Source organism: Emydura macquarii, unplaced genomic scaffold, assembly GCF_026122565.2.
Source record: "Emydura macquarii macquarii isolate MOO-44397 ecotype Brisbane River unplaced genomic scaffold, CSIRO-AGI_Emac_v2 contig_2676, whole genome shotgun sequence".
In the NCBI taxonomy this organism is placed as follows: Eukaryota; Metazoa; Chordata; order Testudines; family Chelidae; genus Emydura; species Emydura macquarii.
The window spans coordinates 20,772,740-20,795,075 of NW_027132813.1; the positions used below are offsets into that span (position 1 = coordinate 20,772,740).

The 22,336-nt window shown below is 36.9% G+C and overlaps 1 protein-coding gene across 3 annotated transcripts in view; it reads left to right on the forward strand.

Moving 5' to 3' along the window:
- Window positions 1-22,336, forward strand: part of UBR2 (ubiquitin protein ligase E3 component n-recognin 2) — a 95,173-nt gene that overhangs the window by 38,474 nt on the left and 34,363 nt on the right. For all 3 annotated transcript variants that reach the window (XM_067565032.1, XM_067565031.1, XM_067565033.1), the window contains 14 exons: window positions 1,458-1,621; window positions 1,709-1,808; window positions 2,988-3,116; window positions 4,018-4,201; window positions 5,851-5,912; window positions 6,933-7,043; window positions 10,583-10,648; window positions 13,835-13,957; window positions 15,015-15,078; window positions 15,493-15,617; window positions 16,380-16,432; window positions 16,692-16,794; window positions 17,463-17,511; window positions 18,152-18,306. In XM_067565032.1, coding sequence (XP_067421133.1) covers window positions 1,458-1,621; window positions 1,709-1,808; window positions 2,988-3,116; window positions 4,018-4,201; window positions 5,851-5,912; window positions 6,933-7,043; window positions 10,583-10,648; window positions 13,835-13,957; window positions 15,015-15,078; window positions 15,493-15,617; window positions 16,380-16,432; window positions 16,692-16,794; window positions 17,463-17,511; window positions 18,152-18,306 — 1,488 coding nt within the window. The remainder of the gene's footprint in view (window positions 1-1,457; window positions 1,622-1,708; window positions 1,809-2,987; window positions 3,117-4,017; window positions 4,202-5,850; window positions 5,913-6,932; window positions 7,044-10,582; window positions 10,649-13,834; window positions 13,958-15,014; window positions 15,079-15,492; window positions 15,618-16,379; window positions 16,433-16,691; window positions 16,795-17,462; window positions 17,512-18,151; window positions 18,307-22,336) is intronic.

A 22,336-nucleotide genomic window follows, 5' to 3' on the forward strand; every position in this document is an offset into this window, starting at 1 on the left:
CTCTGTCACTGACTTGCCCTGTGAAGTAGGGCATATTACTTAACTTCTTTGTGCCTTGGTTTACTCTTTTGTAAAATGGCATCTTCACCATTTGCACTGGTATCGTGGGGCTTACTTAGCTAATGTTAGTAAAATACTTTGAATAACTTAAATAAAAAAATTTTTTAAAATATGTTCCCAAAATATATTTAAAAATTTTTTTTTAAGTGTTATCAGAGAGAGAAACTTAAAAGGAAGTGTGAAAGAGTTGAGAGTTGTAGTCGATAAGGATTGAGATGAAGAAAATCTTTTTTGAAGTATAAAGGTAATTTAAAAAAAAATAAGGTCAGTTACATTAGCGTCAGTCTTATATCCAGGTTCTTTGCTAGCAAGTTTCCCTAGCTAAAGCCATGATGTGTTGGCTTAACTCAATTGAAAGCCTATTAAAAATTGTCCTTGTACAATAGGATTACTTGGTTGTATATGCGAGATAATAGAGCAGGTATTTTGACTGACCTTGATCCAGCAAGGTACTTAAGCATGTGCCTGACTTTAAGCATATGAATAATTATTCTGGATTCAGTGAGATTACTCATGTACTTAAACCGAGGCATGTTTCTAATTATCTTGCTGAATTGGGGTCCAATCCTTCAAGAAGACCACACATTTAAATTGGACTGCGGTTTTGGTTTAAGTTTTTATCACTTAGTACTCTTTTTGTTTATAGTGTAGTAAATTATCGGGGCACTTATAAATTTATTTAAACTGGTGAATTAAGTTAAAGAATGGAAAGTCCTCAAAAAAGTAGTGGGTAAAATTTTCAAAAGAGCCTCTGTCATGTAGGAGCCTAAACACCATTGAAATTCAATGGTACTTACATCCTAACTCAGTGACTAGCTGTTGAAAATTTTACCCAGTGAACAACTGTGAAGAGGAAGCAGGAAGGTCTTTCTGGTTTTTTGCTTGCAGTCTCAGCATTCATACTCAAATACATTAATAGATTTTCTTTGGCAACATTGCAGAAAACCTTTTTGGATATTTATGTATGTATGTACCACAGTGCCTGGGAGCCCCAGTCCTGCACCATGACCCCATTGTGCCTGGTGTTTACAAACCCAGAATAAAAAGATGATCCTTGCCCCTGGAACTTTTTAAAATATAAGTATAAGACAAGAGGCAACAGGTGGATTCAGACAAATGGGGGAGGACAAGGAAATGCAACAGTATTGCTCAGCATAATAGGCAGCGGGTAGACAGTAGGTGGTTTTGCAGATGAGTTTTAATTTTCTCCTACGAACACCTGGAATCTTGTTTGTTTTACTTACGCAATGTTAAAATATAGAAGAACACCAGCAATATAAATGGTTTGGCTGAAAAGGCATATATCTTTACTGGTGAAGATGCAATATTAATTTTGCCTCTTTCTCCTGTCAGTAATATCTGTTGATTACAATCAACTTTAATGTACTTTGACATAGGCTCGAATGCTGATAACAGAAGAAAATCTTATGACCACGATCATTAAAACTTTTATGGACCATTTAAGGCACCGTGATGTCCAGGGGAGGTTTCAGTTTGAACGATATACTGCCCTTCAAGCTTTCAAATTCAGGCGGGTTCAGAGCCTTATTTTGGATCTCAAGTAAGTGTCTTGATACTAATCAAATTAATGATAGTTTTAATCCTTTTTTTAAAATAAACTCACAAATTTGTTTCCTACTGTATTCAGGTATGTGTTGATAACCAAGCCAGCTGATTGGTCAAATGACTTGAGGGAAAAGTTTCTAGAGGGTTTTGATGCCTTCTTAGAGTTACTGAAGTGTATGCAGGTATGTGAATCTGTGAATTAAGCACCATTAATTTTCTGTGTTAGTAAAATGAGTACTGTGAGATGTAGAACACATTTTGTTTTTCATTAGTAAAATTGTAACTTAGAAGTACTTGTAATCTTCAGGAAATTATATTAATTTTCTGTGTCTGTTGGCTTCAGTGCAGTGTGGTTGAATTACACTGCTGTTAGAATCACAACAAATGTTTCTAAAGTTTGTGTGTGTAAAGTAAGCATTAACTTGTTTGTGTATGAATCAGCATCAAATACATAAACTGGCACTCTTGTGTTATTACATAGTGAGGCAATGCACATTTAAATTTGTGAGCAAAGTCAGACTGGTCTGTCTTAACCAGCTTTCCCTACATGTGTGTGTGCCAGTTATTAGTTTTATGAGCATCAACAAGTGTACTCACCTCTGTACAAACATATTGGGAGACAAAGTCCTTTCCCCAAGGAACTTTTATTATACACACATGATGGTATCCTCTGCTGTAATGTTTTTTGACCCTTTAATATATTACATGTTATCTTAAATTTTTTAAGACCAATGATGCTTTTACAAGGACAAACTATTACCTGGGCAAAAAGGCCTGACCAAATAACACTCACTTTTCTCAGTGCTCTGTGACTGACTGGCATGCTTCTCCCAAAAAACTTTAGCTTTTCTTCATCCTCTTAATAAATTCTTCATTGCTGGGGGTGTGCTATCATAACCAAACCACACTCCAATGTCCTTTTGGATTTTAAATTATTGTTATCCACAAACCAATAATAAATAAATCTCTAGAAACATTTTTAACAAACTGAATTTGGTATTTAGAGGTTTTTCCTTTTAAAATTTTTTCTCTTGATTAAAGACCATTGTAGAGAGAGTTCATGACTCTGTCTTCAATTCAAGATGTTTCCTAAATCAAAAATAGGATTTGCCATACCAGATCAGACCAGTCACCTGTCTAGTCTAGTATTCTTATCTCCTCTGCTTCCTGAATTGTTTAATACCATTTTTCCTCTGTCTTTAAATTTGGCTCTTTGATTTTTCTCCTGATCCTTTGTATACTTTTGTGACATGAGCAGAATATTTAAACTGTATAAGTAATTACTCACTTAATCTTATGTTATCACCAGTAGGGGGTTCTTAATGACACAAATTATCTGCATGATTCTTTGTGGTTTTTAGGGTATGGATCCAATAACTCGTCAAGTAGGACAACATATCGAAATGGAACCAGAATGGGAAGCAGCATTTACATTACAGATGAAATTAACACATGTTATTTCAATGATGCAAGACTGGTGTGCTTTAGATGTAAGCTGTTTCAGTTTTTATGTGTGTATATATGAAGGGAGATGTAGGTAGATGCATGTCTATTAATAGTAATAGAACAAACATACATACTTACTCTGTCAATCCAAATTATTTATTTTTCCAGAAGTAGTATTTTAAACTGTGATGGATTAAATCTACATAGGGCCTGAATTAACAAAAAACCTGTGTGTATGTTTCCTAGAATGGACATAGGAGATCAGTCTGAACATTTTGAAGTTCAGATAAGCATCCAAAAGTTTGTACTGGCACATACCTTCAGAGTATCAGTACTGGAGAAGAAAGAGGGGAATAAATTTTTAATGGAGGAGTTATCAGGTTCCACGTCTTCTTGATGCCATCCAGAGAGCAAAGCAGATTGCTGAACTCTAACAGGATGATCTGCAATTTCTCTGACAATTTTCTCTTTAAATGAACCTGCTAAGTAGGATTTCAAATGTGGTAAGGGCTCCTTTAAAACATGTGAGCCAGAAAAGTCAAATATTAAATGTGACCTTTAATTTGTCATTTCGTTGAACTGTAAACATTCTTGATAACCCATCTTAATCATGCTAGCACATTGTCAGCAGGCCCACATAGTTACAGGTATACAGTAATGATACATGCTACTATTTAATCAGACTTAGCTAATTGATTTGTGTCCTCTTTAATGAGTGACGAGCACTTGGGAAAGAGGGGAACCACTGACCTTCTGAGCTAATAAGAACATCTTTAACTTTAAAGTGGTAAGGTTATATTAAGAAAAGTAAAAGAAACTTTGCATTGAGAAACAAAAAATAAACACAGCAAGTATTTTTATACTTAATATGTTATTTAGACTGTACATCATTTCAAAGGGCTCTGTTTTCTTAATGATGTATGTAAACCACTATCTTTTTTGTAGGAAAAAGTACTCATTGAAGCTTATAAGAAATGCTTAACTGTGCTAATGCAGTGTCACAGTGGCTTTACTGATGGTGAACAGCCTATCATTCTCAGTATATGTGGACATACTGTGGAGACCATCAGATACTGTGTTTCTCAGGAAAAAGTTAGCATTCATCTCCCAGTTTCTCGTTTACTTGCAGGTAGGAATGAACCTAGTTTTAAAAATATTTCAGAAAATTAAAGTAACACGTGTGTGCACATATGCATCTTGCATGCATACTGATATGAGATTGTATGTCATCTGAGGATAGCCAGAATACACTGTACTCTTGCCATCTCTCCCAGCCTGCCCCATGACATCCTCATGCCAGGGGCTGGGGAAGGAGAGATGTAGGGGATGGCTATGTTGGCTCTCTGCCTACTTGGAGACCCATTCATGCCAGCAAGGTCTGCTCCTTTTGTGTCATCTCAGTTGGACAAAGGGAAGTAGGGCACAGGATCTGCCCTAGAGTATGGATTATGGGTCCATGATGTTTTTGAAATATGTTCAGCCCTCAGGCTGAAAAGATTGGACACCACTTATTAGAGAAACGGTTGTAAAATATATCTGCACATTACACCCAGAATTGTTCATCAGGTATTTAGCCTTTTTTCCCCTTACATTGTGGCTCGGTAGTTGAGCAATTGTATTGGAAATAGATGAAGGCTATATCTACACTAGGAGTGTTTTACTGGTATAGGAATACTGGTATGCTCTACTGGCAAGGAGCTGCTAGCATGGACACAGTTATACCAGCAAAGCTGCACTTTTTACTGGCATAGTAAAACTGACCGCCTTGAACAAAACAAGCTATACTGGTAAAAGCACAGTTTTGCCAGTAGAACTGTCTACATTAAGGGCTTGGACAGTGTTGTGCCATCAGGAATTCACACCTCTGACTGACAGATATGCTGGCAGAAGTCTGTAATGTTGACCTGACCTTCGACTGAATTTTAGCTCAAATAGAATAAGTAAGTCATTTAGTAGCAAGAATGACTGATATGATGACAATTAAATATTGGAGATTAAATGGGAATTTAATCTTAGGTTTAGCAAGTTCAGCAGGTCAGGGTCAAATTATTTTGAATCTTCACAAGCAGCAAAAGTGTTGCAGTTAAGAAAAACTTGTCATGTTTAATAGTTCCTAAAATTTAAGTCTGAAGACTAAAAGAAGGGAAAGTGAGTTTGTCATTGGTAATTTGCTCTTATAGACAAAGGATGGTAATTGGGGAATAGTCCTCTGATATGGAGAGAGGCAGTGTTAATGAAACATATACACTTTGCTTCTGCATAATATTTCCGTGTATGTTCTAAATACATTGCAAAGTTCATCATCTGCAAAATCTCTTTATTAAGAGGATATGACTTAGGAAAGGGTCAGATACCATGGTGATGAGTACAGTATAAGAATCTGAAAAGAATAAAATGGTTTAAATGAGGTGACCTTTTTGTACCTATTGAAATACTATGTTAGCTGAATTTAATCCGTTATATTAGCTGCTAGTTATGACCTCCGTTTGATTGAGAGAGGGGGATAAATTTAGTTTTTGGGTAAACCAGGATCTATATAATGGAAACAGACTTTATGCAAAGGTTAATCTTTGACATGCTCACACATAATATCATAGGTATCTTGATGAGATATATGAAAATTTAATGGGGACATCCTCTATGACTTGGGCTGGATGTATTGATGTGTCTTAAAACATTATGGAAAATTTAAATTATACCAATTATTGCAAGAGATGTGTTTTGATCCTAATGTGAAGCATGTATTAACATATACTTTTATTTTGTATATCCCTACAGGTTTGCATGTGTTGCTAAGTAAAAGTGAAGTGGCATACAAGTTTCCAGAGCTGTTACCACTGGTATTGTGAAATTTAATTAATGTTTGTAATACACTTGAAATATGAAAAGTGCCATATAAGTGTTTAGAAGTTTTAAGGTTAACAAAATAACTATTTTAAACAAAAATATGTTTATTTAGGAAGACAATCTTTTTAAAATATTGGTAGTTCTTTAGGAGTAAACCCATAATCAACGTTTTTTAAAACTGTTTAAAGATTTTTAAATTAAAATCTTACTTTTTCTCATACTCTGTCTTCACTGCATGTTTGAAGCTTTGTTTTGGGACTTCTGCCAGGAGTTATCTCTTTCTGTTGGCAGTGGCAGCTGTAGCATGTCCTTATCCAATACTCTCCTACTCTCCTCATATCTCTTTTTTGGGGGCACCTTATGCAATCATTTTAAACATAAATATGGACATTGCTTAAATTTTAGGTATGGAGGAAAGGGTGGTGGGAGGTTAAAAAAAAAAACGGCTAAAAGGGAAGAATATGGAGCAAAGGAGAACATATGGAAAAGAGAGGAGGAGGGGGTAAAACTGGCAGAGGAGATGACACTGACTTGAAAAAGAAGAAATAGTTAACTTTTGAATGAATAAGGGATATACAGGATAAGAGACCAAACAAAAGGAAGAGGAAGAAAATGATAGTGTTAAGAGGAAAAATGGTCATCTATGATAAATTTTCCAAAAGTATTAAATGGTGTGATAGCATTGATGCATTTTTTCACATTCAGGAGAAGCTAAAGTTTAAAAAAAAAAAAAAAAAAAAAAAAAAAAGGGGGGGGGGGGTCTTAAGAGTAGGATATAAACCTTGGCCAGTGCTATATCAAGCAAAGGTAAAATGTGGGGTAAGTTGACAGGAAAGGGTGATAAACTCATTTCAATCTATTCAGTGAAACGCTTGCAATATGTTTATTTTGTGTTACCTTTTGCTGTTTCTAAAAGTTTTCAATGGTTTTATGTCCTTCTAGATGACATTTTTGGTAATTATACTATTTTGGTAATTATAATGTTTTGCTGTTTTATATTTTATTTTATGTAGAGTGAACTTAGCCCACCTTTGTTAATAGAACACCCTCTACGATGTCTAGTTTTATGTGCCCAAGTGCATGCAGGGATGTGGCGAAGAAATGGGTTCTCTCTTGTTAATCAAGTAAGTAGTTTAATAGCTGTGATGTATATGTTTATTCTAGTTTGTTGTAATGATTCTTGTGCCATTGTTGGAAACTTCTAGAATTACACCCCTTTTATATTAAAAACAAAAAATCTCTCTAGTCTAACTTTAAAAAGTCACTGAGGGTATGTCTACAATGCAAAAAAAACCAAAAAACCCGCAGCAGTGAGTCTTAGAGGCTGGGTCAGCTGACTCAGGTTTGTGGTACAGGGCTAAAAATAGCTATGTAGACATTTGGACTGGAGCCTAGCCCCCTAGATGGGTTTGGACTTCAGCTGCAGCCCGAGCTCTGAAACAACCATGCTGCTATATTTATCCCCATAGCATGAGCCCCATAAGTCCAAGCCAGTTGACCTGGGGACTGAGGCTTGCTGCCACAGGTCTTGTTTTTGCAGTATAGTCCAGAGTTTGAGCCTAAATCCAGATGAAAGTTATGGGACCTCCTAAATCAGGTGGTAGATGTTTTTGAAAATTTTACTCAGTCTTTAATTATATAATCACATACTATTCATTTCCACAGGACCCCTGCCTCATTGAGTGACCAGGCCAGATAGTGATGAATAATGAGGCAGCTGCTAAATATTTTTACTCTTCATTCAGTTAATGGCCCCAGTCATATTTACTGCACACTATTCAAAGCCTGCAACAAATACAGAATTAATTATTTTCTTATGATCTTTTCTAGGGTGCTCATTGCTGTAGTATTGGAGTATCTCACAAATATTAATTTATTTCCATGCCTCCACTGTGTGGTAAGAGAGCACTGTTCTTCCCATTTTACAGATGAGGAAATGGAGACAAACAGACTAGCCTGAGGCTGCACAGTAAGTGGCAGAATCAGGATTAGAACTCAGGATTTCTAACCCTGTGCTCATTCCTTCAGACCACACTTTTGGAGGTGCTGAGCATGCACTGCTCCCATTGATTTCAGTTAGTTCTCTGCATTTCACAAATCAGGCCCCATGTGTCTCAAGTTGAGCACCCAGTACAAAAGGAATACATAGCTAATGGCTACCTTCCAAAATGATATGCTCAGCATAACATAGACAATGGCAGAAACAGGAAAAGAGCTCAGTTCTTGTTTGTGGTATTCACTTCATTTAACCACAAAACTGACCTTTCTCCCCCTTTAGTGCCCTGCCACGTTCATTATACAACTTCAACTTCTGCAACAAATGATGCAGCAATCCTACAAACTGCCTCATTTACTACGTAACTAATTCATCCTTTGAACACCATCCATCCTGTGCACTGAATAAGACAGAGATCCTGTGGAAAAAGTTATATGTGCTCATATAGTTAAATATGGTATCATAATTCACCCTATGTTGATACTTGTATTAAGGTTGCATTGAATGGGGTTGAAAGGTGTAGTTTTAAGTTGTTGGATGCCAAGATATTTTATTTTGAAAATTACTTTAAAAAAAAAAAATTTAGTTTAGAGAGACAATGGTAGGCCAGCTCTTGTTTGTTTCTCTTACTCCAGTTCAGGGGTGTGGCTCCCATTACTTAGTCAAAGGGATTCTTTTAAGTATCTTCGGGGATACCTTGATTAAGACCAAGCAGAATACTCACAATTATTAACCTATTTTATTATTAAAGAGGGGGCAGGAAGACACTGAACACAAATGACCAAATATAAATGATTAACTGGTTACTTCTGTTAAAATCTTTTTATATATTTCTCTGTGGTTACTCTTTAAGAATGAACATCTCTAGGGGGTGCTTTTCTCTTGTTAAGACCAGAATTATGGTGAATCTATTCCACAGTATGTCCTTAGATAGCTAAGAATGTTTATACATGGGTAAAAGAATTTTGTTTCGGGGTATGTGGACCTGTTGGTTAATAATAAATAACCAACCAGTTTCTTGTTGGCAAAGTAAGGCATCTGAAGTACATCCTATGAAATAAAAAACAATATATATTTAAATCCGTTACTTAGAAGAAGCCACTTAAAGAGCTGTCTTGAGACAGGCCAGTTAAGCAATATTAAGAATATTAAATCCAGTTAAATCCCACTATTTCTCTGTTTACTGATGTTTAGCCAGTCTTCTTTTCAGAAGTATATGGACTAACAACTTGGTGATTAACAAGAGAAACTTGTAGTCTTTTAAATTACATTAGTATTTCAGTACCCCAAATAAAATCATTGTAAGAGTTTAAATCTAATCCCTTGGCAGAGTCTGAATTAACTTCCTCTCACCAATCCATGTTGAAGCTTTGGAAAGGTTTTCCTTGGATGGTTTCCTTTTGAGTCTTCTTTCTTTTTATTATGTGCCTGTGGCAGCTTGCTTGTGAGATGGACAGATGAGTTGCAGTGTGCTTTCTGTCTAAATAGAGAAGCTGGAAGTGTGTAGGAGGTGTGCTCACTTCAGATCTTTTATAACCTTCTTCCTATTTTCATGATATTATATAGGAAAACACATCTCTTTTCAGGCTTGTTTAGATTCAAGTTCACTGAAGTTACTCTTTTCACTGTTTGCATGCCTTCATAGGAGGTCCTTTCCCTTATAAATATTAGTTTATTAATGATTATGCAACATTTCTTTAATTGCTTTTGTTTTTCTTGTGGCAGGAAAGCATCAGACAACTTTCAAAGCTAGTTTTAACTTTTCTTTTCTTTTTCTTCTGTTCGTTTTTTGAGAGATTATTTTACTTTTATTAGAATTTGACAGGAAATGAAATTTTGTTTTCAAAAACGTCAAAAACTCCAGTTCTTTGTTTTAAGAACTGAAAACTTCCTATATAATCTTTTAATATTAAGTAACTCTTTTAATGTCTGTAGCTTAAAAGGGGGGGGGGGGGGCGGGAGGGAGGGAGAGAGAGAGCGAGCGAGAGTGAGAGCGCGCACGCGCAAAAGCAGGGCCATTGGAGCCATATTCTGGAGTTGCTGGGGGAACCTGGTAAGTCAGTCTCTGCCCCACAAAAGCTCCTGGAGAGGCTGTCTGTTCCTTGCGTTTCCTGAGCAGTGTATAGTGCTGCTGCTTTGGGCTCAGTGTAGGCATGCAGTCTTAAATTAAAATATTTGTGTAAAGTTGTATGGGCATGCTATTAAAATGTTGTTGATAATGCAATCAATAGGAGGGAAATGGCAGTTCTCAAAAGTGTCGAAGGCAGCCAGCTGAACTGAATGCCATGGAAGAAAGAAAAGACACTTTTTTGGCCACAGGACTTTCTCACTGGTGAATTTTAAACAATGGCAAACAAATGAGGGTGTTAAAATTTTTCAGAAAAGGTCGAATCTTTCCTAATGGAAAATATTAGGCAACCTAGATAGATATATGGGTTGTTCCAATTCCCTTTTTAACTATTTTAAGGTATATCACCTTGCAGTGGATCAAAGGTACATAGGTATCCTATGTGTATTTGATTTTTCAGGCATTCCTCTAATCCATTGGCTAATTCATCTTTTTTCTCTAATCCTCCATCATGAGAGAGAATTAGTTTCTCCATTGAATAAAGAAAGCATTTTCAGAGCAGGAGTAGAATTTATTAAATAAAATGCATTGTTTTTCAGATCTATTACTATCATAATGTGAAATGCAGAAGGGAGATGTTTGACAAAGACATAATAATGCTTCAGGTAATCAATTTTTTGTTTTTAGGTAGATATTTTCAACATTTGTTATGTATGTATATTAAATTGATAGAAGAAACTTCATATTGTATGTCCTGTATTTCTAATTTCTTTACAATTTTTATGCGGCCCTCAATTCTCCCTTTTTGTGTTAGTGTCTTTTTCAAAGGAGGAACAGATCATTTAGGAGAATTGTGAAACTGAGTGTTCTGTAGAGCTGTTAGATGAACAAAATAAACCGAAAAATTGGAGAGAAAATATTTCAATCTGGCTTCTTTCATTTATCTCCATGTTCCCAACTCCTGCAATTTTCATAAGTCTCTTAATATCTGGTGTATTTCTTAAAAAACCCTGGTCCTGGTCATTTACATCTCAGCTTCATTTTTAAAAAAATCTAGCCCTCATGATTAAAGAGAGAAGCTTGAAAATGTGAATCATAAAAGCTCAAAAATTAGAAGGCAACTGAAAAGGACCCCAAAATTATTATTTCTAAAATCTCATTTTTAAGACAATTCCATGATTTTTTTTGGCCCTGGCTCATCATTTTTGAACACTTGGGATTGGCAACTTTGTTATCATACTCTTTGTTAGTTGTAAGTATAGAAAGTACAAAATTTCAAGACATATGATTTTCAAGATGGTATCTCCTTAATGCAGTATGTAACTGTATAGATGCACATACATAACTAAATCAAATGTATAAGTACAACTTTATTTGGAAGTCTTGGATTTTGGTTTTGTCCTCTATCACAATGGTAAACACAACAGGCCTGATCCTTCAAGATATTGAGTTGCTCATCACCTCAGAAGATAAGGCCCTAATTTTGTTACCTATATTAAGATGAATATTCAAAACAGCTCTATTTTTGATCCCCACTTCAGATTGGAGGGAAGAGTTAGGGCCTGTACTTGCCCAATGTGGATCTAATATTTTAATATTTATATTGCAAGAATTTAAGAGGGTTTAGAGTCCCCAGAAACCCCTGATTCCAAACTCTGTCCTTAAAAGCTGCTTACTGGCAGTAGTAGAGCAGTACAATAAGGGGCTCCCTGTAGTTAGCGGAAGTTGTGGGGCAGTGGCTGGAACCCCTAAATCCTGAATTGATAGAGCCAGGCAGGATAAGAATCAGTGGACACCTCCCAACCCTTTCTGATGGATGACAGGCAAGGTGGGGAACAAACAACCATATCAGAGATAAAGGCAAATAGAGCAGAGATGTTCCTCTCCTCTGTAATGCCCTAGCCTTTGTAAATTGGGAAACAAACATCCTTTTCCTCCCCCTCCACTCACAAGTCCCCTGAATGGGGAGGACTGAGATCCGGGGAGGGGTGCCAGGGACAATGCAGCCTGTTGCTCCTCTCTCCTGTGTATTGCATTAAAGGGAGCTGTGAGAGCAAAGAGAAACAAGTGTGGCCTCTTCCTGTGCCAGGGCTGTTGGTGCATAGAAGGCTGGTTTGGTCACGTCTCTCCCTGCTTTTCTTTCTCGCTGTGTGTTTATACAGACATGGAACCCATAACAATAGTACGTTAAATGCACTGGCTAAAACTATTTAAAACTACCACCCAACTGGGGTAACTACACCAAACTACCTGGCAAGGTGACTGCAGTGCAGACCTCTGTTAGCACATGTGACCCTAGGTATTACGAATTTGAGGGTAGGCATGAAGGCTGTTCCCCCCTGTATGCTGTCAGGCTTGCCGTGGAACCCTGACTGGAAGCCGGAGTCTTGCCTTTTCATCATTCTCTTTGACAGGGATAGGAGAGATGAGTGGAGCCGCATGCTATATGAGACACCAGGTCATACTGCTTCACCATACCAATGACCACTGCCCAGAACCCACTGAGTTACAGGGACCCCAAATTAAACATTTTTCAAACCACCATCTACATAAAACCTGTCAAAGTTGTGTTAAATTTGATTTAGCTCATTTGATGTAACTAAACTAAGAGGTGGTGGTGGTGTGTGATAGTGATTAGCGTGGTGGTATGTAAGTGTTTTTAAAAGGGGATTTTTAAGGACCTAAATCTTTTTCTTTAAACTGAAAATCAAGGGAAGATTTGTTAGTCTGTCATAAGTAAAGCCAGATAGCTATTCATAATTCATGCTAGCTCAAGAAAGATCGTTTTCTGAGCTTGTGTGCCTAGTAAGGTTCATTTGCTGCTGATCAGTAAAAATTGGAGCTGGTGGCTCTGCTGTGCTTATATGTCCTGAGGCACAATGAAGCACCTGTTCCAAATGGGGGACCAGAAGAGGTCCCCTTTTCTCTTGTAAGTAACCAAGCAAGGTGAGCAGTTATACATTAGGAGTTTCGAGTTATCCGCTGTCCTTTTCAGTGAACATCAGCAGGGCAATTTGGTATATTCCTGGGTTGAGGACAAGTGTTCTCAGGGGCCCTAACACAACCCCTCACCCACAAATTATTTTATTTTTTTAAATAGGTCCAGGCTTTTCAAATAGATAATGTTAGGCAATTATGGATCCTGGCCCTCATTTTTTACTAAACTGTAGGTTGGGGGAAAAAAGAAATTTTACCACATTTTAAAACAAGTAATTTTGTTTATTATAATATTTGTTTATCGGGAAAGCTTGAAAAGTCTTTGTTTACCAAGTTTTTTGGGGAAGAATTATTTTTAAATAAGTACAAACTTCATTTATATTAAATCATCCACAGGACTTTTTATTTTCATAAAGTAGGGTGGCAGAAACAAAAAGGTAGTGATGAGATAAGCCTACAAACTGAAAATAAAGTTATATAGATTTTTATTTATGACACAGTTGTGAAGATCTTAGATTTTAACCTCTTTGGGGTAGGGATGGTGTCTCTGAAGAGCACCTAATCCAGGGGGATCCTGTCTATGATTAGAACTTATTGATGTTGTTAATTCAAATAATCTTGCATTTCAAATGTTTGATTAAAAATAAAAAGGAAAACAGCCCTGGTCTTGCAAGAGACTCTGCTCAGGCAAGTCTGTGCACTTGTGTGGCATCGCTTTCAGGATTGGGACGTATCTGAGTAACTTAATTACTTATGGAATTTATTGTTCCCCAAATAAACTTAAGGAACATACTATGAACAGATACAGTACTTTGTGTTTGTGCGTAATATCCCTCCACTCCGTAATTCCACCTATACAGGTTTTACATGCATAATAAGCTTTCTATTTTTCTCCTGTCCCTTTTTTTAAATAGACAGGTCTGTCCATGATGGATCCAAATCATTTCCTGATGATCATGCTGAGTCGCTTTGAACTTTATCAGATATTTAGCACTCCGGACTATGGCAAAAGATTTAATACTGAAAATACCAATAAGGTACTCTTATATCTTGTCATAATTTTTTAATGGAAAAACTAATTTTCTTTTTGAAAACTCTTAAAGATAAACAGATGACTACCAAATAAACTGCAGTTTAGTACTCAAAGAATGACAAAGTAATTGTGCTGAAAGGAGTGTGGAAATTTTGGTTCTTGGGCCATGTAGCAGAGAAATAATCACATGTAGTAGTAAAGCAGAACAATGCCCTTTGTAAGAAGGTCTGGGTTGGTTTTAAAATGTAGATTTAAATTATCATATTACTGTTGTCTCCCTCTCTCGCTCATCAGATTCTGTATGTTCTGCAAAAGCGTTACACTGGAGTCTTGGTGAGGAGAGAGTTTCTCATGTCATTCAACGGCAGTCTGTTTGGTCAGAGAAAACTGGTGATATGGGATTCCAGAGGGAGTCCCACCTCTCTGACAGAAAGACAGTGGTTATTAGTTAAAATAATACCATATCTGATATATATTAACACAAACGAATTCAGGAAACAAGAGAGGCTGTTTTAAAAGGGCTAAACTTTGTAAATTAAGTTATGATGCATTAATTAGAAAATCCATTAAATAAGAATCTACAAAGTTGATGCCACAAACTTACCTACTTTCTAAAAAAACAAAACAAACAGAACCAGTCCTCCATACAGTTGCTCAAATTTTTGAAGATTCTTCAGCACCGGAACAAAGATCTTTAGTTTGTATGTAATGAAGAACTTGCATGTTGTGATATTCCTTTGCCTCGTAAACTTGCATCTGGGTACTGAAATGCACCCCTCTTCCCCCCCCAAAAAAACTACCCAAAACTTGCTATGGGTGCAGTTTGTGTAAATAAACTGGAATTTTAAAGTAACACCAGAAATTAATAATGAATCCTCTCTTTAGCATTAACGAGAAGTTATTACTGCATCTCAGTAAATGGCTAGCATTGGTAGGTTTCAGTGTGAGAAAGGACAACAGACCTTAGATTGCAATTTGAAATCCTAAAGATTCCAAAAATATTTTATTTGTTCTTAACTGAAAAATGTTTATTCATTCTTTCTCCATTTATTTTCATTTAGGATGTTGTTCAGCAGAATAATACTCTTATAGAAGAAATGTTATACCTAATTATAATGATTGTTGGTAAGTTGATATATTTAATCAGTTCATTTCAAGTTGGGTCAGCTTGCTGGCACTTTACATTGCTTTGTGGACACTTGAGTTTGGTTCTGTTCCCTCATTTCTTGCACCTCATGCTCCCTTCTTAGGAGGAAGGAAAGGCGCTTCTTTGTTCAGCAGTGCCTCCTCTGACCTAAGAGTCACATTTACCTGTCCCCAGAGTTTAGTCCAGTCATCCTTCTCTAGAAAAATACTCATAAAGATATAGGGCCTCAATGTTAGTTTGGCTTAATTTGTGGTTTCGGGAGAGATGTGGGTAAGCCAGAGTTCATGAAAGATTGTTTTCCAGTCCCTTTCCCTGAGGCTTTGGGGGAAAAGAGAATACTTAGTTTAAATTAGTCTTTCATTGTTTCATTAATTATGTTTTTATTTTTACAGGAGAGAGATTTAGTCCTGGGGTGGGACAGGTAAATGCTACAGATGAAATCAAGCGAGAAATTATCCATCAGTTGAGCATCAGACCCATGGCCCACAGTGAATTAGTAAAAGCATTACCAGAAAATGTAAGTAATATGAAAAAATATGTACAAAGTAACCTTAGTTATCCAAACCTCATGTGTCTGAATCTTCTGAAACAGACAAGTGTACCATAACCAGAGAGAATGTATGAATGTCTGGTTTTGGTTTTTGTAAAACGTCTTAAAGGGGGATGATTTCAAGTTGCATGCAAGCTACTCAGTTTTTAAAAATGAATTAAGTAGCTTCATGTACTTCACTTAACCATGAGTCAGTCAGCCCTGCCAGACTTTTTTTTTTTTTTTTTTTTTTTTTTTTTTTTTTTTTTTTTTTTTGGGGGGGGGGGGAAGAGTCTAGGGAACTTGAAAGAGTGGTTACAAGCACATTTTCCTATTTATTTTACTTTGCTCACTTGTTGCTGTGCAAAGACTCTCAGAAACAGGAGAAACTGACTATACATAAGATGTTGTCAAATGCATAAATAACTATAAAAACAGAACTATTTTCTCATCTTTTCAGTTCCAGTAATTTTTAGGTGTAACTTGTACATATTAGTTTTTAAAAAATTGGACTGAAGTGTGACTCTAAAATTGGCATGGTCTCTTTTAAGATAATATTGAATTTCTGTAAAAACAGTGGAATGTGTTTCTGTGTCTTTTATTTTAGCATTCTTTAAAGTGCAAGAAGAATGACTTGGTACTGCATATATTTTGCATCACGTGCTGGTGTTGTATTTGATATGGCAGGAAAGCAATTAATCAGATAACTAATATGGTTATGCATCATTTCTATTTTTTGACTCTATGCAGGAGAACAAAGAGACTGGAATGGAAAGTGTGATTGAAGCAGTTGCCTGTTTCAAGTATGTTTATCTTTTATTCTAATATCTCAATTTTTAAAATTGAATGTGAATTATTTACTGTAAGTGAGGAAGTAAAAGCATAGGCTGGAGCCAAAGCATTTCCCCACACAGGTCTGCTAATATGCCTCATTTATAACCTGTATTACCTCTGCTGTTTTAATCCTAGGACATTTCATGAGCAGCAATTTTCAGTTATGCCAATTTAGTATTAAATTGCTCATATTAGTGGTTGTAACTAATGTATATTCTTTCTTTATAGAAAACCTGGATTAACAGGCAGAGGATTGTATGAACTCAAACCAGAATGTACCAAGGATTTCAATCTCTATTTCTATCACTTTTCAAGGGCAGAGCAATCTAAGGTAATTAACAAAAAAACAAGAGACATCACTTTTTAAACGGTCTTCTATATACTTGGCTTCTAAAGTTGTATTCTTCTTTAAGAACTGTTATGAATTAGTATTTTGTAAACAAGGGTTACTCTTCTAGAACATTTACAAAATTTGATACTGATTCTGCAATAAACTCTATGCCAGTGGACCACTGTGCAGAGTTCTATTGAAATCAGTGAGGCTTCATGTAAGTGTAAGAGTCTACCTACACAGAACTCATTGCTTGATTACGGTGTACCAAAAATATTTTGATGACATAAGTTTCCATTCAGTTTTATGGAATTCATCACTTCAGTAGTTGTGATTATAAAAGTTCAGATTTGTGTAATAATTTTTGTGTTAAAATAAATCCAGATTGAATCAAAATACAAGAAAAATTTAGAGCAATTCTAACAGCAGTATAATCAAACACAAATGTATCTGAAAGTAAAATGTTAATCAAGAAAGTAATAACAAATGTAATTTGCAATGAGTTGTGCCACTTTAATGTAAAGATTATGGGGTAAAAGGAAAAATTGAAAGGACACAACCAGGAAAGTAAAGGGGTATGTGTGTATAACCTGTACGAAAACACTTCTGTTGTCCATTTGTGTCTTTGTACAGATTTGGAATAATCTGAGCACTATTTCTTTTTTCAGGCAGAGGAAGCACAAAGAAAGCTGAAAAGACAAAACAGAGAAAATACAGGTATTACTCCTTGAGGAAAGTAGAGGGGAAGGGAAGTATGGTAATGTATTCACATGGATGCCTCCATTTTCTTTCTTCTTTGCACATCTAGAGGCTATGCATTAGACCAACACTACCTTTTAGGTTAGGAAAAAAACAATGAAAGTAAAGCAATCCTTTTCTCCAACCCAATAACCAAGGGTTTGAATTTAGATCTATCTTGGAGCCAACCTTTTGAACACCATATCCCTCCAGCATAATTGCTCTTCTGACTCAGACTAATTCTTGTTGAGCAAAGGTGTCCTCTTTTCGGGGGGCGAATTGATCTAATAACTGTATTGCCTTACCTTAGTGTTTTACATATTGATACTTTTACTTCACTTCATTACTACAATAATGTAAGGGAAAAAGTTTGTGTGAAAATTAATTCCTTCCTTTGTTCCATGTCTCTCTGTTTAATGCTTTTAGTGCTTTTTTATAATTCAGTTAAGCAATTTTTTAGTCTTATGAAGTATACCTTACCTAATAATACTATGTAATTGCTTGATAAATTGTATATTGGTTTAGACTCTACTAAATTATTAAGAGAAGTTCTAAATTGTATAGGTATTAGGAACGTTTCAAAAAGCTTTTATGTTTAGCAAATTAATTTCTGTTTCAGCACTTCCGCCTCCCGTTCTGCCTCCTCTCTCCCCTCTTTTTGCAAGCCTGATTAATATCCTCCAATCTGATGTCATGTTGTGCATTATGGGGACAATACTCCAGTGGGCAGTAGAACATAACGGCTATGCCTGGTCAGAGTCCATGCTGCAAAGGGTATGTATAGACATTTACATTTGTGCATGTGTTAGAGCAGAAATATCCATTTTATTATATTGATATTTACATCTATGTATAGATCCTGGTAATATGTAGAAGAACACGTGCATTTTGAGGATTATTTTTCTAGCTTACTGTTAGTTATAAAAAAATAAAATGTAGTGCCTTAAAAATATCAACTAGTTAATTAGTATTAGTTTTAAATTGCATGCAGCAAGTCATTTTTGAGTATGAAAACACAGGTAGCAGAAGCATCTTCTAGAGCTCTGGGTACATTTTTAACAGGTGGCCTCAATTTCAAAGATACTTGTATATATAAAAGGAAAAAATTCTGTTTGAACTAGTTAGAATAATTCTATAATTTTATGGTAGGGAAAGCATTTTCCTTCTCTTGCAACCTTGTATTTTCGAGACTTTGTATCTTTTTCAAAAAACAGTACATATAAGGGTTGAAAAAACATGAAGATCTTCTCTACTCAGAGGTAAATCTTTTTTGAAAAATGTGATTTAAAAAAAAAAATCCATTCCAAAAACTGAATGGCGTTTTGAAACACAAAAACAAGACTAAAAAGCTATTTTCTCCAGTTACATGACTTTTCAGATGTTCTGTGTTCATTTATAATTGCCTTTTTAAAAAAAAACAAAAACACAAATGTCGAAGCTTGACATAGACTTAATCCTCCATGAAGGCTCATGTCTTTGATGTGTGAAATTTAGTTTACAGATCAAAGTTTAATCCTAACTGGCAAAAGTGAGGATTACTCATCTGTATAAAGACTGCAGGATTGAGCTCAAAATTCTAACCATTTGAAAATAATGTATTTGATTATGAGATCATACACGTCTTTATTGGAATGTTGAGACTTTAATTTCCCAACTGTGCTTTTAAAATTCCCTTTGCCCCCACAATATGTAATGTATAAATGTGACTGAAATGAATATCACACAGTAATACTGTACAAAATACTAACGATATACTATAAGGACAAGATGTAATTGCTATGGGAACCATAACATTGAAATTTTAACAATGTTTAAAAGTCAGGAAGTATAATCATAATTCAGTAACATGTTTTTATAATAGAATCAATATTTGAATATAAGAGCCTAATTCTACTGTGATACTTGTGTGTCAGTCCCATTGAAGTGCATGGAAGTTGAGTGCACATACTGGAGAGCAGAATTTTGCCCGCACAGTGATAGATTGCATCCTGTTGACAGTTACCCTGAGAAGTCAGATAATTTGGCTTGAATTAATAGTTTTCTAGTTAACTCATTCTAGATCCTTGATTATACTGGAGAATCCTAAAGCTTTGCACTTTCACTTTATTATCTTCTGCAGGCAGTGTTACACCAAGTATTAGTGACAGTGTTGGCCCAATAAATGGCCCAAGGTGGTTACAATTTATAAGGTTGCTCTTGTTATCAATTCCTGGAATTGAACGCTCCAGTACTCATGGAAGAACTTTCTCTGTGGAGGGCTGACATTTCCGAAACCTAATCTGTGGTATTCAGAGACAGTATGTGTGAAAAGCTTCAGAGCTCGCTGCTAGGTTTATTTATTTTAAACTCTTGATTGCCCTTTGGACCATTTTATGGCTAGTTTTGGTGGTTTGTATTTTTAGTTTAATGTGGCACCATTTGTAAATTGGTAAATAGCTGGAAAACTGATTTTTTATTTCAGGGTTAAGTTGCTGTTAGCCAGTTTAAGTTTGAGCTACTTTTTAATGGTTCATGTCTGTTTTCTCAACTGACTTTCCTGTATGTTAGGGCAAAGAAGTTCAAAATGTGTGCACACATTTTATGCAAAAGTCCCAATAATAATATGTGACTGCTCCCAAAACACTAAGAAATACAACAGAAGCCAGTCGTGGTTAACCCAAACCAGGTTGGTTCTTTGTGTTATGGTCACTATGGGTGCTTCACCTTAGCTTGTATGTGCTCTCATGCACTTTTGATCAGAGATTTTCAGTTAGCAGGGCTGCATCTGCACCCTACACACCATTATGCTCTGATGCAAGGTGGGGGGAGGGGGCGGGGCAGGGCAAGGGCAGAACTGCCACTGCCATCGCCATTCCAGTTCCTTCACAGATGCCTTTGGCTCAAGATGGAGCATTGTGGTGTCCATGTTAGCGTCACAGCTGCTACCTTTATTCTTTATTTTTTTCTTAGTATTTTATTTAATTTTGTTCTTTATTTCTCATTTGTTTTAAGCACAGGCTTGTCCTTTTGGGGGAGCATGTATCTTCCCCTGCGCTCCTAGTGGCCACCTTCACCCTCTGTGTGTGTTTGCATTGTTTGCATTAGATCAGCAGTTCTCAACCAGTGATACACGTACCACCGGTGGTACTTACGAGAAGGCTGGGTGGTACGTGAGCCGTACCGTGCTGCCGAATCCGCCGCTGGAAGTGTCCTCCCACCCTCCCCTGCGAAACTCGGCCGCCGAAAAGGGGCAAACGGCGGAAGGGTTTCAGCGGAGGGCATTGTTTCCCCCATGTAACCCGCCGCAAGTCCCTCCCCGCTGCTGCCGTGAAACCCCACCGCCGCCGCAAGTCCCCCCCCTTTTTTTTCCGAGTGGTACATGGGTCAGGTACAGTCAGGTCAAGTGGTACTTGACCTGACTGGACCTGACCCGAGTGGTACTCAAAGAAAAAAAGGCTGAGAACCGCTGCATTAGATTATGCCAAAGATTCTGGGTTTCCCACCTTGCAAGACCTGCCACAGGTCTTCCCCCTCATTGATGGGCATTCCAGCTACCTCAGAGAATCCCATGTCCCATCTAAGTGCAAGGACTGCTCCGGGTTTAAGAGCAGATCTAGGAAGCTGAGGGAAGATAGATTGAAAGTTCTCCTGATGGAGCATTCCTTGAGAAGTGCAGGGTCCTACTCCCCCGTCGTACATTGGCCTTGGCTGCTCAGACTGTTCTGGTGACTTCTTCATCTTTGGTAAACAGAGATCATGGGCTGGCTTTGGAAACGAAGCATTCTAAAAGGAAGAAACCTCATTCCCCAGAGACAGACTCCAGAAGAAGGGAAAAGTCACCTTTGAGGCCAGGGGAGTAGGAGACTTCACATCCTGGTATGGGTACTGCTGAGTCTTCTGCGGTTTCCTGGACCGAGATGCCAGTACCCACCAAGAAGATTTCTGGTACACTGCTCATCGAGAAGTCCTCTAGCAAACCACACTGACGGTTACTGTTATTGTTGGTACCAGAGGAGGAGACCTCCAGATCAAAGGACTCTTCTAGGAGCAAAGATTTCTCTAAGAAGCCTTCTTCCACTCCAGTACCATCTTTAGGTCACAATGTGACCCAGGGAGTTTCTCACTGCCAACTGGCAGAGGATACACCATACTGTAACTTGCATCAGGTCAGATGCATTCAGTGCCTTAACACACTGTTGTCATAATCTGTATCTAAAAAGTGTCATGTAAGGTATTATACACAAACCAGTGAGACACTGATCATTAATATGATCATGTGATATATGTACTATCAGTGTATAAAGAATAACTCGTGCTGGAAATACGTTCCTAAATGGTGATTTGCAAGCAGTGCATATGTCCAGCCTGTCCTAGACAAAGGAATGTTGTTTTGCCTGTTTTCCGGTGTCTGCACTAGGAATTGAGCCAGGGAACAACTCAGAGGACAATGAAGAATACATCGGCATAGAAGTGAAACAAAGCCATCTAGCTAAACTAGCAGTGGGGAATGACTGCTTAGCAATCAAGACCAGGAATGGAGTCTGCACCCCCAGGAAACCTTTCTGGTTCTTGAAACAGACAGTAGACTTTGGGAAATGTAAGAAAGGCAGAAAGCCATTTTGGCATCCATCCCTGGGTGAATGAAAGAGGCCAGAGCTCTTGTAATCTGAGAGAGGTGAATCCTTCAACTAAGGGGGTTGAAGTTCTGGGAACTGACTATAGGTGAGAAACCTGCTTGGATAAAGATTGTAACTTGCTGTGAAGTTAAGTTTTAGCCACTAGAAAGTATGTTTTTGTTTTGTCTTGTTCTTTACCTATCTGTATT